Source organism: Pseudopodoces humilis, chromosome 22, assembly GCF_049639895.1.
Source record: "Pseudopodoces humilis isolate 2021_Gansu_Grassland_sample_001 chromosome 22, ASM4963989v1, whole genome shotgun sequence".
Lineage (NCBI taxonomy): Eukaryota > Metazoa > Chordata > Aves > Passeriformes > Paridae > Pseudopodoces > Pseudopodoces humilis.
In genome coordinates, this window is record NC_142221.1 from 1,923,609 (window position 1) to 1,940,063 (window position 16,455).

Below are 16,455 nucleotides of genomic sequence, written 5' to 3' on the forward strand. Positions count from 1 at the left end.
CCTGGGACCTTGAGCCCTGCTCAGAGTCATGGGTTTCACACAACCCAGAGGGATCGGTCCAGTGTCCTCAGAGGCTGAGAAAGTGTAAACATCTGCAGCAGCTGAACAAAATCGATGGAACTGTGCCAATTCAGACCCTCTGCAGAGCCAGGCAACTTCCTGAAACATTTGTTTTCCGCTTTCCCACCCAAGAACTACACAGTATTTGACTTTATCTTCCCCAGAAGCACAAGTTTCCCTGTTTATGCACTGCCCAAGCTTCACACAGGAAGCGACAAGGTGAGCTCCTGTCCTAGTCCAGAACACATTTCCGTGGTGCTGGGGCACAGAAATTCACTGCTTTGTGGCATTTCCCTCTCGGTGGAAGCTGCAGGTTAACCCAGGGGCTCTGCCTGGGCACTGTGAGGATCCTCACAAGCCTCCTCCAGATGGAGCAGCACCAGGTCATTGCCATCCCCTCCTCATTGCCCCACCAGAGCCAGCCCTGCCCCGGGAAGCCTCTGCTGTCCAGCCACCCCATGTGGCAGCAATCAAATGCAGGCCAGAACCCCACAAAAACTACAACAGGATCACTCGTACTTCTATAGAGAAATGGCCTCAGTGTGTGAATTAAGCTGTTGATGAGCCCTTATGCTCTTCTTTTCTCTAAAACTGTCCTTCAGACAGCTGCAGGCTCTGACAAAGAGACCTCCCTGGAACATACTCAGTTCAAAAGGGGAAAAAATCCATACCCTGCCTTGCTGAGCCCCTTTCAGTGAAGCAGGTCATAGCACCATGTCTTTTATCCCGTCATTCTTGTCTCCCGCTTGATGCACATCATAAATCCTCAGTGGTTTGGACTGCAGCTCTGTGTTGAAATCTGACAGTCCTTCCTATCTCTGACCATGCTGTCTTCCAGTACTCCCCAACTGGAAATTTCAGATTTACTTAGAAAATAATCAAGATACAAGGTCAGACTCAAAGAATTAGAAATATGTTTATATTTATTAGTCAGATTCACCTTCCAATCCCTGTGCTAGGGAGCATTGAGTGGGGAAAAAGATTCCCTTTTTCAAAATGAAATTTATCCTTCATACCTTAACTAGAATTTATGTCATGTCTCATGAAGGACAAGCAAAAAATTAAAGATCAAAAATACTCACAGATTTATTTTAATAAGATGACTTAGACAAATAAGGCAGAGGGCTCTAATTCAAATAGCAAGCAATTGGAAATTTGACAATATGAGGTGCTGGCAGAGAAAGTAAAAAAGTCGAAGCATTTCTGCCCTAAGAACAAGGACTTGGGAGTCCAGGAACCCTCTTACTCATTTTCACATTACAGCATCAATTTGGAGAATATTTAATTCTCTTGAAACTGAGGAGGATTTCAGAGAGGTAATTAGGAATAGCTTAGCTAGTGGTTAACACCAGGATTGGGAATTAGAAATGAAGGAATTCAGCTCAGGATGTATTTTTGGGCTTTGGAGCACGATCAAATTTAAGTTAGTTAAGTTTTCCCTCCCTCAATTTTCCCAGCTGGAAAATGAGGGTGGTAAGAATGAACCACCTTTGTGGAGAGCCTGGAAATCCATCCACAAAGGATGCTTAAGGTACAAGGTCTGGGTGCTGGGTACCTGAAAATCCCTCTGAGGGCCAGATGAGCCCTCCTGATTTCTGCCAAGCAGTACCAGGGAGACTGGAAATACCTGCAAAGCCTCCAAATGACCTCATTTTTCTTCCAATCCCTAAAATGTTCACAACCCCAAAGCTTCCAAGCATGGCCTATTGCAGAAGCAGTGACTGAACTGACAGATACATTCTCCAAGTAATTTCCATATTTCTTGCTGCCACTAACGCTGGTTGCCCAAAGTCAGTTGCAGCTGACAGTTTAATGATAATGGCTTTATGTTTATATATCATCTGTGATAATGTTTCTATTCTCTTTAAATTCAATCCCTGCAAAAGGGGCACTTTAATGTATGCAGCCACAGACCAAAATGACAGTAATTTTCCTTTTGAGCTGCAATGGTTTAGTAAACAATTACATTTCAATTAAATAGGGGTGATCATGCCGAGGGAAGTGCCATTCCACTCTCCACATAATACAGGAACATAAATTCTCCAAAGTCAAATCATTATAATATAATTTACATGACTGCCTTAAAAAAAAAAAAAATTAAATGGAAAATAGAGTGTGTATTATGCACATGCAAAAACTTGGGGGGAAAAAAAAATCCTTCAATATCTTGTCCACAGCAGCTTGAACTGGGATCCCATTATTTAGGATTATGCTCAGTGAAGAGGAATGGCAGAAGGGCTCTTCACTTTCATCTCTCCAGGAGTTTCCATTTACTGCCATTAGTATTTAATACTTCATTTATCAAGGATTAAAACCAGGATAGATGGAGGAATGCCGTAAGAGTAGCTTATGATGGATCACTGCAAATTCAGCTGTGTACCGAGTCCAAACAGGCAGGAAAACTGCAGGAAAACAAGTTCATGTTACAAGGGGAAGAAAAACTGTGTTTTGGTGTGGTTTTGGGGGATTTTTGGAGCCCATGTGGCTTCAAGCAGAAGAAGCACTAAAGTGTTTTTTGTGCTCCTGGAAAGCAAATGATTAATGCTAGAACTGAGGATTAAAGGGTTGGAGAAAGAAATCCTAAATTCTGTCTAGTAAAAGACAGAATACAGATGCTTCCTCAAGTTTTTTGGCAATTTGGATTTTGCCTGGCCTGAGATATTTTCCTAGCAAATGAAGTAAATTGGGCTCTAACAGAAGGAGTCAATAGATGGCAGTGCTTGATGGGATGGGAGTGAGTCCTCCCCACTGAGCCTCAGCAAATCCTCCCCTGCACCACTTCCCTGTAAGGTGGGCACAGAGAGGAATTTCATTGGCACTCAGCAGATTTTCCCAGCTTCTGGCCCCTGAGTTTGTCAAAATACCCCACAAATTTCAGGTTTAACCCATCTCACACCTCAAACTATTGGGATTCAACTCAGAGAGGCAAAATGCTTCTCTAGATTCTCCTAAAAGCAAGGCTTTAAGCACGGCCATAGAGAAGGGACACGTTGGTGTCTCCAGCCCTGCAGCGTCACCAGCTGCTGCCAGCTGCCCACTGGATGTGGAGATTAAAATCTGAACACTTGGCTCTGAGAGCAGGCTCAGGACAAGGGACCTCAGCTCAGGGATCACTTGGGTTGGAGCCTTGAATTTCTCGTTCTGCATCAGCTCATACAGAGCTCTGAGAGCATGGAAGTGAAGGGAGGGATTTACATGGAAAATAATTCTTGTACAGCATGAGATAACCAGGACTACAGGAGATTTTTCCAAGTTTAAGAAGCTTCATTAAAAATTTCTTTTAGGAGAGGGGGTAAGAACAGTTAAGTCACATATTGAGATATAGAAATCTGAAGACTTGATTTTCAAGGTTTATATTCTATAATTCAAAAACTACCAGGAGCTCTTGTTTTCAAAAACCACAATGCCCAATTATCTGTAACCTGCCTGACAGACTTCTGTATGGGAAGAGAAGTCCCAAGGGAAGTTCCCAAATTTCCACCCTAGTTTGCTCTAGTTTTGAAATGAAACAAAGCAACTGGGAGTGCAACACTGCCAAATAGCTGAATCCAATGGCTCCTGAGCTTCCCAGGCCCTTGGAGACTCAACAGCAGAAGGATGGAGATGTCAGGGAAGAACAATCCGCTGTAAAATATGAAAAGCTTACAATTTCCAAACCTACAACAGCAGGCTCAAAAGTAATAATCCCATTACCACTAAACTAAGGCACTAATTACTATTCCCAGTGGCTGGAGTGGACTGACTGCTAATGTTCCTCTGGTTAATGAAGGAAGGTGAGGGAGAATATATTTCTAAAGTCAGACATCTGCTGAAGGCTGGGCAGCCGCACCAACTGTACCTAATGAAGCCATTCATATTAATGCAGTGACACTCGGAGGGGGAGCAGGGGAGAAATGAGATGAGGGTGGATTTGAACTCAGAGAAGACAAATGTCATGTATTACCCGTGTGATGGCTGCCCTTATTTAATCCACACTGAGTAACAGAGCTGCTCAAAGCAAGGAACTGCATCCCACAGCTGTTCCACCACCAGGGGCTGACCTGCTCAAAGCTGGAATAGCTTCTCAAAAAACCCAAAAAGCAGGATATATGCCATTGGAAAGGAGTAAACAGCTTTTTATTTTCTTTGACTACAGGGACACTAAGAAAAATATTCCCAAATCCTCTGTCCTGTAAAGAATCCAGATTTTCCCATCATGTTTTGCCATTTTCACCAACCAGCAGTAGTTTAAGGTTCAAGGATACTCATTCACTGAGATCAATAGGTTCTGATGGCTGGAAGAACAATTTCTAGAACTAAAATAAACTCTTTGTCCAAACTTCCAATCATGACTCATTCACCAGGGCAAATGTTCTCAGGTGAACTGGGTGTGCTCAGATTATTTTCTTTCAGATTGCACCATTGTCTATCCTTTGAAGTTCTGGTTCTGCCTCCCTGAGTTTGGTAAGCAGCAGCTGAGTCTGTAAAGAAGGTGTGGCCTGCAGAGAAAACCTGGAGCAAACCTGAGCACGGAGCAAACCTGCTGCAAGACCATTTATTTGTGTGTTCTCTGAAGAAAAATAGCTGTGTGCAAGAAGAGCCAGCCCAGACACCTGATGTGTGCAGGGAGCAGGGAGGGGAGTGTGTGCTCACACTCTTCACACTGTGCTGACACTGGGCAGTGACAGCCAGGGCTCAGCACTGACACATCCCATTCCTGGGGTCCCTGCTCCTGTCTGCCAATAGACACAGCACTGCCCTTCCCATGGAGCACCGAGACCACTGTTAGTCGTGGTAGTGAACGACCAGTCACATCTCAAGGCATGGGGATTGAAGCCATGGAAAGAGTGGATGGCTCCTGCAGGCTCCTGCTGGGACAGGATCCCAGGCTCTGGGCAATCCCAGCTTGGCAGGTGTCCCGTGAGTTAATGACAGGCTCCTCTAGAGGAGATTTTCTCTCTGTAGGAGTGTGAGCACACACTGTACAGCTGCAGACAGGTAAATGCACCCAGGAATACACTGCACCAGGACTCACCTGGGAAACCTCTCCAGGAAAGTCTCCCAAGCTCCAGACTCCATTCAAACCCTACTGCTCTACCAGGATATATCTGACAGCTGCTTGTTGCTAACAGTATCTATCAGCACCCCACTTCCCTACAAACAAGCACCCAGTTTCACAGCAGCACTTCTCTCAGGGTGAGCAGGTTCCTTTCCCCTCTGGCAGCCCCCCAGGCTCTCACTCATGAGGACCCCACTACTGAAGAGGGGAGACACTGACCGTGACCCTGAAGGGCGTGGTGGCCGCAGGCTCCATGCTGGGGTTCTTCTCCGAGATGCCGCTGGGCATGCTGCGCCTCTGCCCACAGCGCTCCGGGGGGGACTCTGGGGGACACAAAACAAGGGACAGTTACAAACCAGCAGCACAGGGAGCCCAGGAAAGCCAGCAGGCCGTGCAAAATGTGGTGTCTCCCCCCGAGATGTCCTTGTGAATGAGCCAGCGCGACAACCCCACGGATTCCACTCGCATTTCCCCGGGCTGCCTGGAACAACATTCCATCAGCAAGACTTTCACCTTCAACAATTAGCATTTTTTATACAACTGTAAGCTTCAGATAATGCCTGACAGGTTGGCATTATCATTATTTCCAGTCTGCAGATGAGTAAACAGAAACTGTATTGAGATGAGTGAGAATTATATGCAAAGTACAGATTCGTGCACTTGTGGATTTGATCCTCCTCGGGGAAACTGCTAATGGGGTTAGAGGCACAGGATGCTTAAGCTACCTCTCTAATTCCTCTAGCAATTTGCTTTGGAACCAGGAAAAAAATCATTAAATCCTGCTTTTGCTAAAATATAAAGTGAGGATAGGAATACTTACCTCCTTCCCCATTGGCAAGGAAGGGAGGCCGCTGAAAAGGCAAAATGAACAACTCTGCTCAAGACTGAGGAGATTTAGAAAGATGTTAGGACAGGTCAGCTACAGCATTGTAAAGTGGTGTTTCCTCAGTTTACAAACCCTCTTTGAAAGCACCATGGAACTCAGAAAATCAGATTTATTTCCAAGCTACCATTCAGTGATGCTCAGACCTTGTAACAAGCTTCCCTTCCCAAAACCTTTCCAGAGACCCCCTTAGCCATACATTTCCATGGAGCTTGTCTCCTCAGCAAAGTTCTGCCCTTCCCAAGGCTGACTCTAAGAAACAACTAACACCAGCAATTCCACCCAATAATTCCTGAGATGTGTCTTGAACTATTTCAAAAGATCAGATTGAGATTCCAGCCACGGATGGGGTGAGGTGCTGGCTCAGTGACATCGTCCTTGGTTGCCACAGAACCTGTGTGAAAGCCAGCCCAAACCAGCAGCTCACTGCCTTCCCAACTTGCAGCTGAGCCTTCAAATGTCTGGGGCACTTTCTCTGCAGAAAGCTGCACTTTGAATCTCAAGCAGTAAAATCCTTTGGTGTCATCTCCTCTCAGAAGATTCAGGCTCCTACTCCATTCCTTTGAGCTTTCTTTTGTTTTTGGACTGTCATAAAGAAACTACTTGATTACAGCATTTGGAAAGTGAGCTCGAGATGACAACTGAAGAAGCTGCTTTGCATTTTCTTAATGACCAGAAAAATCAACATTGTTTAAAGCATTTCTCACACACCTGGCTAGAAAACAGGAACAATGACATTATGTGAATGGCAGCTACAAGAAATTATTTTCACCACGTGCTCCCTCCTGGCCCAAACACTGCTCAGCACTGAGGGAAAGCACCTGTGCGGGGTAACAGTCCCCCAACCTAGCTTCTTACTTCATCATTAAAATATCCCCTAAGCACAGCCAGCAAACATCAGTGTGACCCCAGACCAAACACAGAGATGGCTTGACACCTAAACCCTCCTGTAATTATTAAACTTATGGTTCATGAAATGTTTGGAGTCAAATCTCCATTTTAGCTTTGTTTAAGCACTGTGGGTTTCACTGCAGGAGAGACACATTACAAAACCCTCTGTAAGAAACCAGAAATAACCAGAAGTAGGGGTGGGTGTGGGTGTTGGGGGGGACGTGGGGGGAGCTGTTTGTTTTAAAGGTTAATAAAAATAGCTTACAGGTAAATTAGTAACTCCAGGAATGTACAGCAGAGCAGCTTTACATGGTGAGCAGTATGAATATATAAAAGCTTAAGTGCCCTTTTACTTCTTCGGGGCTGGAGGCACCATCTGAGGCCGGGTCACTCTGCCCAGGGCCTGGCATCAGCCACGCTGCCACAGCAAGCCCAGGGCCATGGAAAAGGGCACTGTAAGCCAGTAATAAAAACTCTCCACAGTCACTAGAGGCTGAGAAAGAAATGTCTTAATTTGCAGCAGAAGATATTTGGGTTAGGCACTGGAAACAGTCCCATCTTGCCATGGACAGTTACACCCTGGAACTGACGCTCCAGAGAGGGGGAACTCTCCCTGCCCAGCGAGGGTCAGGGACATTGGGCTTCCTTCCCTGCCCTCTCCTGGGGCAGACAGATACCAGACACCTCCTGAAATTCCTTCCAGCCTTATTTTCTGTGATTTCTGTCAAATTTACCCACTTGTGCATAAAATAAGCAAGCTATAAGAGATCAGATTCAGTGTCTGATTTTGGCCTTTTCTTCCCAACCTCTCCTGAACTTCCATCTCTGCCTGGACAGATTCAGTGGCAGTTCTGCGTCACCTCTCAATAGCACAGAGGGCCCAGGGCCCACCCACATTATACAACACAGAAGAGAGAGAAACAAACAACAGGGCTTCCTGCTTTTCCAAATATTTCCAGAAGGCTGCAATGTTTTGGGTTTCCCCCTGTGCAGAGTAAGATCTTCAAAGAGAAACTTCCTTGAAATGATCAAGCCCCTGAAAGCTCTCCCAGGTTATCCAACAACACATTGTTGGCTGTGGAAGGCACCAGGAGGTTTCTAAATTGAACATATCCCACTGCCAAGAGGATACACAGCACTGCAAACACTGCACATTAATTTAGGACCTCGAGCTTATGAGTATTTCTGAGTCTCTTTCTGTACAGTAATAAACACATTTGGTTTGTTAACTAATTCAAGGCACTGGAACTGACAGAATAATTAATCCTCACTCCACTCTGCCATGCCTGTTTTTCATGCTGTGGAATCATTATGGAGCAGCACAGCAATCTCCCCAAGGCTCCAGGGCAGCAGCAGAACAGGCTGTGAGCAGCTCCTGGCACCCAAACTCTTGTTTAACCCACCCAACATCACTGGCTCCTTTGACTCCACTTCTCAGACACTGCTCCAAGCAGGCTGTTATGTGTAACAAACACAAACAGCTGTTACTACTGTTTACTTTTCACTTAGCAAGTGAGGTGTTCTTCCATTTGCATTACCTACTTCTGTGAATCCCAGCTAGTCCAAGAGTTCATCAGGATTATGCTCTCATTATGGAGAATCAAATGCATTGAGTCCTGTTTGCTCATCTCTCTTCACACTCCCCCCCTCTCACACAATTCCAGGGATCAGCCAGTGGAAGACAGTGAACAAAAGCAAAGTGAGGCCGCTGGAAGGAATAACAACAAGCAGGCACTTCCCAGCAAGTTGATTTCCTGATAAGAACCTGCTCCAGCTCCAAACAAGAAAGGGAGGTCCAACCTGAGTGCTGGGAGAGAAGTCAGCGAGGAGAAATCATCTCCCTGAACTCACCAGAAGGAAGCCGTGCTGGTGAGCAGCGCACATGCCATGGCACTCGGAACGAGCCGGGAAGGAGAGAAGGAGAGGTGATGACTTCATCAGAGGCAGCGAGAAAGAGAAGAATGACTGGAATGCCAGAGCAGGCAGCAGCACCGGGAGACACGGCAGGAGCGCAGGTTCCTGCTCCCACCGCCGGGACCGGCCTCTGCAAAGGAGACTTTGGAGCACACTAAAACTTCTCCAGATGGTCTGGAGGTGATGCAGGAAACTACGAGATCTCCAGAACCAAAGGCGGTGGGAAAGGTGCCGCAGGCAGCCCCGGAGAGGTCAGGCTGCTCCCGAGCTCGACACTGAGCTCCTCCCTGTCCTGCCCCACCGGGCACTGCCCGACATCGCAGCTGCCCCAGCGCTGCCAGGGTGGAGTTTCTGTGAAACCAGAGGGAACAGGAATTACCGGTCTCCTGCTCATACAATTACAGGTCGTGAATTAATTTTATTGCTTAATGAATTTAGGTGTTATTCCTCTAATTTCTGCATTATCTAATAAGTCCTTATTACAAACCCAAGAGAGGAGAGGAGGAGGCACGGTGACAGTGATTTAACGTGGCTCATGGTAGCATTTACAAATTAAGAACAATCCCTGGAGAACAGGTATCTCTAGTGTCTGTGTGATTCCACATACTCAGGAGAGGCTGCAGAAAAATCTACATTTCAGACAGCTTTGGGTGGCCACAGGAGCCCAGAAGAAAAGATGGATCTTTAGTCTGAATCCCCATTTGGATGGGGACTTAGAAGGGAATAGAGGCACTTTTAAAAAGCAGAATAGACAGCAACAGAAAATAATAAACACTGAGCTGAGCCAACCTTCCCCATCACAAGGCGTGAAGAACTTTGAGTGGGAAGCAGAGATGCCAAAATGTCTGATTTCCAGTGACAAAGAAGCTGTGAGAGGTTGTGAAAGCCCTTCCTGCTCCCATCAGCTGGCCCAGGAATGCAGCTGCAGGGCCACCTTTGGTTCAGTTACCTGCAGAAGTATTTATTGGAATGTACCACCCAGAGCCCTGCTGATCCCTTACAGCAATATTAGAACCACACAAAATTAATTAGAAGCCAAACCTTTATTAGGCAATAAAATAGACTTTTAAATGAAAACGGTCATGAAGCAGAAGTTGAGGGTAGGTGCTGCTGCCCTCTGAACAAGCAGATGCCTCTGAAAGCAAAGCTAATGAACACAGAGAGGGTGTTCTCCAGGCTAAGGGAAGTCGTGTCACCCACACTTCTTATGTTAGAATAAAATTATTTCTTTTTGCATCTTAGAATTTCTAGCTTAAACATTCATAAACTTCCATAAAGCCCAGCAATCCCCCTGGCTGTACCCACAACTCTTCCACATCAGAATCACTGATTTACTCCCCATTCATTTCATGCTCCGAGCAGAAATAGTTTCACATTTTCTCATGCTCTCATGACCTTTCCAGACAATTAAGGACACTGTTTACAGAACTACAGCTCACAAAAACCCCTCTCCCTTATCTGTTTACATACAGAACAAAAAAATCGGGATCATTACTTGCCTTCTGGGTTACACTCTGGCACAAAATACTTTGAATTAAACAACTGAGTCCATGCCTATAGTTAATACTCTACACCAAACTGATCCAGCTCCTTACCAGTACCTTTGTTTCCCCCACAGGTGACTTCAGTGTTACAAAAGCATCACATTCAGCGTGTCTCTGGTAACTGTGCCCCTGGCTAAAAGCAGCAAAAGGCATCTGAAGCACCACTTAGAGCCACACAATTCTCTGCAGCTCCAAGAACGGTGGCTGGGACAGTTGTGTAAATGGAAGAGCCTTGTTAGAAGTGGCTGGAATACAGAAAACAAATCCCAGAAAGCATCAGAACACACTGGTTCTCACAGCTAAAATCTGTTACCATCTTCCCTCAAAGTGGGACTAAGAACTCCTGAAAGAAGAGCTTTTTCTTTGTTAAATAATGATTTGGAGAGACACTGACCTTTGCCACGGCACGCTGTGCACTTTAATGGATCTCCCCTCATCTCTGTGTCAGGTTCCTGGATTTAATATCCCTCATCCTGCTCCTGAGCTGGAGCTATTAATGGCACTAGGGAATGAATCTAGTACTGAAAAAAGCTCTGCTATTTTCCTGAGTACTTGGTATGTATCTATTCCTCTATTTTCTCTATTACCCACTAAGATAACTCTTCTCCCAGCAGCTACCACGGCGCTTTTTGATGCGTGCAAGCAGCAAAGACTCTTCTCTTGACTTTCTTCGGGCTGTGGCTGCCTGGTGTCCCCTCTCCCCTGGAAAGCTGAGGTGGGATTTCCATCCCCGAAGCCGGGATCGCTGCTGTGCCCTCTCGAGCAGCGGGATGTGTGTGACAGCCGCGATCCCAGTGCCTCACTAGATGGAGCTGGAGGCCCTTGGCTGGCCAAGCACTCCCAGCCCCGAGCCAGCTGCAGCGCTGGGAATTCTCCAGCTGTGGTTTGGCTGCTGGGTCACTTGATGGTCAGTGGAGTTAAGAGCGCTTTCCCTGCTCTTTCCCTGCTCTTTCCCTTCTGTGGAGCCATCGCAGCAAAGCTGGCCACTCTGACAGACGCCCAGGGCAAGTCCTGCCCCCCAGAAATCCAGGGGGAACACATCCTTTACCTGAGGAGATAGATTAAATGTATTTATCAAGGAAAAGTCTCTTCCAAGGGCAAAAAGGAAAGAAGAGAACAGCACTAATGGCAAAGGAAAGCTGAGGTATTTCTCATTGTGAGGGGTCTGAAAATACAGCAACTTCTGAGTGCTACAAGCCTGGAGACCAGATCAGATCCATGTGCACAAGGCACAGCTGTATGTCCCCAGACCTGGTCCCAGGGAGAGAATATCCAGAACATGGACCATCCAGAACATAACCCTCCCTTTCTAAAGATAAACAGCAAATAATGCTGACTGAGCAGCCTGTAGTACAAACTCCATTTTACTGTCTGGTATTTTTAAACTATGATATGTGCATATATATTTGGTATTTTTATTCTTTTTTTATTAGTCTGTGAAATAAAATATGTATGATATTTATCTTCCTCTGCTATGATATCCACAGAACAAATTCCTCCTCTGCTAACGGCATATCATTAGGAGCCTTTTCTCCAGGGTGAAATTGAAATCAAGCTCAGACTTAAAAAATACATCAGAAAAAGCTGAAATTCTATCCTGGTTGTGGGCCAGATTGTGGTGACTGCCAATACCTTGGTTAAAGTGGAAAGGATGATAAAGTGAAGTGGAACATCAGCTTCCTCCCATGTGATGATAAAGACAAGCAACACGGAGAGAACAAGGAGTCAGCTCTGGGGAGATTTAAATTAGGCTCATCCATCATTGCTGAACCTTCCTGCAAAGATTCTGCTCCGTCACCACACGCTTCCTTGCAGCACTTTATCCACAGAGGCAATCTGAGGGCAAGAAGAAACGTCCATACTCTGCAATTCCATCCCTGTCACTGGAGGTGTCACCTGGACACACCACCCAGGACAGGGCTGGGGCTGTCCCCTGGCAGAGGCTTGGGCAGCTGAACTGAGCAGGCCAGAACAGCTCCCTTCACATGAAACACCCTCAGGAGAAATGAAAATTTCACACAGTTATTTCCCAGGCCATTTTTCCAGCCATGCATGGTGGCTGCTGGAACAGGTCTGTACTGGTAAATGCAAATTAAATAAATAAATACTTAATTTATAAGCATGATTCATCAGAGGTTTCATCTTCTACAGCAAAGAAACAGATGTTCTATTGATGGCACTTCATTAGATAGATAAATGGGGTCACATACGTATCTCTGTTCACATCCATCTGCATAACAGACCAAACATTAAGATTTGAATTTCACATGGTGCACGTGGCTGTCAGAGCAGCCTCAATGCCCAGAGCCAGCTCACCCACCTTAGATTGTCTCAAAAGCCAAGGAACTCTGCACAGGAAAGCAGAAGGTTGGGATTTAACACTGGAGGCAGTTTCACTGCCTCCTAAACTGCGAAGAACAATTCGCAGAAGAATACTGGATTTTCAGTAATGAATGGCAGTGATTTTTGGTACCCACCAAAATACAATCTCTGTCATGAGAAAGCAACACAAAGCAGCAGTGAGAGCAAAGTCTGGAACCACTGTTCTTCCTCCAGTTCAAGGCAGGGAGGGTTAGGATTGGGGGCAGGGTTAGGGATAGCTGAGAGGGATTTTCTGGTTTTCCAAACGTTAATGCAGGAGGCCTCAGAGTTCCCCTAGCAAACAGAAACAAGTCTCCTACACTTTAATATGCATTAATAGAAGATAATGCTTGTAAGAAGAGTGTTATTTTTTCACAGATGTTGTGCCTTTGCTGTGTGTGGATGTGAGTGTGTGCACAGGCAGCTGCATCAGGCACAGCAGTTCTGCACACCTGGACAACGCACCCTGTGCCCAAAACACTGCTGAGAATCCATCCCTGCTCACTGCTGTTCCCCATCCATCTCTCCTCTGCCTGCTCACCCTCTCTCAGCAATTGTTTCACTATTAGAAATTGTGGAATGTAAATCCTAATTTATTGTGACTGATCCTTTTATTTCCTCTGGGGGTGGGTGGGTATTTCTGCTCCTCTCCCACAAACCTGCTCTGCAAACACTTGCAGGTGGCAGCTGCACACACTCACTCTGCAGTTTCCAAGCAAACAACACCAGTGCCAAGGAGAGACAAGAAATGTTAAAAACCAGTCGTGTTTTCACTTCCCAACCTATTTTTGAAACAGGAGGGAGCAGGAGGATGTTCTTACCTACACCAACATTGACATTTGCATTTTCCATCCTAAAAATTATGCCAGATCTGTGTTGGAATTTCTCCTTCCACTACTGCCCTGCAGCCACTCCGAGGAGCAAATGGACACTTGAACAGCAACACTGCAACCCTGCAGAACAATTCAGCAATTTAGTGACCAGCATTCACCCTCCTGGGGAGGTTAATGCACCCCACCCCACTCTCTGATAATTCATTTTGGTGTTCACCCAAATTTTAGCTGATCCTAGGAGTGGAGTTATGTAAATGAACACCAAATGTTCTCACTTCAAACACACCAGCCCCATCAAAATGTGTTCCTGTCTAAGGATATAAAGGTAATAATTGGTAACCTTTGACTGCTAAAAATGTAAAGGGAAAATATCTTTCATTTAAAACTTGCTCGTTTGGTTACCATGGACACTGCTTAATCATGAAGGATGACTATTACTTGTTCCTATAGAAACCAAGAAGCTTAAGAAGCATCCTGTAATTTAACTCCAGACGCCAAATTTTACACCAGTCCACCTATTACCACATTTGGGTACTTCAGAACAAGCCCAGGCTTGATCTCTGACTCTAAAAGAAATTCAGTGATGCAGAAATGCTGTAAGAAACCAAAAATATGAGCACATAAGGTACAAAAGAAACTTGCACTTCACATAAATTGGTTTCTTCAAAAGGAAACATTAAGGGCTCAGCATCTGAGGATTCCTCTTTCAGTGCAAATGTTAATGAAGCAAAACTTTGGTCATCTTTATTCCTGTCAGTGTTCTCCAAGTCCATACAATTGCAGGGCATGTTTTTCCTCCAATTGAATGCTTCAATGCTCAACTTAAGATGAACTTCTGGAGCAGTGTGAGAGCCTGGGATTCCTAATGAGCCTCTGGGAGCCGCTCGTGGTCCCAGCCTGGCTCTCCAAACCAGACCTACAATAAAAACATGCCCTTCATGCAAGGAGAAAAACAATGGACAGCACAAACCTGCAAAATTCAGGCTATGTGTTGCTCTAACCAGCCTTTTAGAGTTTATGCTTGTTAGTAAAACCACAACAATTGTCTGGCATTGCTCATCACCTCAAAGCTTTACCTTCAGCACCAAAGAAACATTAGTCAGAATCTTTCTCTTGTGTAGGTCTGGAGGAGAAAAGCTTCCAGAAATTACCTGTGGTCACTGCTTCTTGACCCTCACTGGCTCTAGATGGGGAATGGATTCACAGTTCTCAAAAAGCCATCCATTTTTCCATTCTCTGACTCCCAAAGGGGCGGAGGGAGCTCAGTGTAAAAGCCTGACCCCGAGGCTGCACAAACCGGTGACAGGAGTCAGGAGTTCTGGGGCTTGTGCACCTTTTTTCACAAGCACATACACAAACACACAAACAACTGGTGTCTGACTCAAATATTCTCAGGAGTGCTGCAAAGGAAAGCAAACTATCCTCAGTAGTCTGAGCTGAAAAAAGCAAAACTGATAAAGCCCAAATGAGAACGTTCCCTGACCCAGCTCGTTCCCATCCCTATTGAGAGCAGAGTGAATTAAAGGATTAGAGAGTGCCTTCAGTGCAATAACTTAGGGGATTAGTGGCACACTAGAAGACCTTCAAGGGAAATACAGGTTTAAAAGCTTTAAAAGGCAGCTCTGTGTCTAAATTGTTTGGACTGCCACAGCTGTAAGGAGACAAACTTACTCTAATACATGAGTGATCATGAAAAGTCTGCTGAAACCCCTCAAAGCATGTTTTTGGAAGCAGTTCTAGTTTGGACTCAGACCAAACTCAGGGTTTTTAACCTCTTTCTCATTTAGTACCCACGGCTTGTAGATAAAAACTCATTCTGCATTACTCGAGAGCAAATCTGCTACTTAATTCCTTTCAGAGCAGTCAGCCCCTGTCAGGGACTGCTGGGAAGAGAGGGCTGGAAACAGATAAAGGAAAAGATGAGCAAAAAGTGACAGTGCTCCTCAGAGATTCCCACTGCGGTTTCCCAGGGGAACTTTCACTGCTTGGTTCATTTTTGATCTCGAACACTCACTGAGTGTGGACGTTCCTGCATTTCTGATGTGTCTGGAGGAGGTGGGGCAGGTCAGGGTTTGCTGTAGGAGCAAAGGGAGTCGAGGCACTGCTGCCACCTCGCTCCTGCTGAAGGGTCAGTCCAATAAATTTGCCTGCAATAAATTCTAAATTTTTGCTTATTAAAGGGATTCTGAGATTTAAGCATTGTTTAATATCAAAACAATTCCAGAATTCCTCCATCATGCACCACTTCCCAAGTCATTAAATTTATTCTCCATTTTTACTAGACAATGAAGCATTGAACAAACACAGCAAAGTCTCAGCTGGAGCACTGGTGCTAAAAATAGCACAGCTGCCAGTGAATATTTCCTATAAACAGCACAGCTTTAAACATTTTGCATATCTTTTCTATGGGCATCTGTCAGCCATGCTGTTAAAATTTCAATGAAAGACTGCAAGACTTCTGTGGTGAAACAGAAAATGCCACAAAAGAGACTTGAAAAACAAAGCAATGATCATTAAAAAGTGCAAAGCAGGAAGGTCTCCTTTTCCTGGCATTTAAAAGACGCCACCCTTGGAAAAAAAAACAAAACCCAAACCTATTGCTAATATTTGTTACTGGGCTCCTCACTTGCCTGCTCCCAACCCTTAAATGAAAAGGCAAATGAAACCTGCAGAGGTGGAAAGGGAGAAATTCCACCTGGCATTCCTTGTCCAACATAATTTTTTGTCAACATGCTGCAGAACAGATTTTCAGCTAGGAAAGATTAGTGAGAGGTGAGTGCAATTTCACTTGGCTTTAAATATAATAAAACCTCCTTAGTTGTTATGTCACTCTGGGACATGCTGGGACAATTTTCCAGTCGCTGCTTCCCTGTCCCAAGCGAGTGCCTGAACCTCCAAGGTATTGATTATTTGGGTATAAGCTGATCTCTC

General features: G+C 45.3%; 1 protein-coding gene across 6 annotated transcripts in view; it reads right to left on the reverse strand.

Annotated features, from left to right (window-relative positions):
- DAB2IP (DAB2 interacting protein) overlaps positions 1–16,455 on the reverse strand; it is a 160,258-nt gene that overhangs the window by 107,908 nt on the left and 35,895 nt on the right. For 5 of the 6 annotated variants that reach the window (XM_088065984.1, XM_014258011.2, XM_014258012.2 and 2 more), the window contains exon 2: positions 5,318–5,421. In XM_088065984.1, the coding sequence (XP_087922110.1) occupies positions 5,318–5,421 (104 nt within the window). Of the gene's footprint in view, positions 1–5,317; positions 5,422–8,723; positions 8,973–16,455 lie in introns of those variants that run through there. The other variant, XM_088065986.1, reaches the window with a different exon arrangement.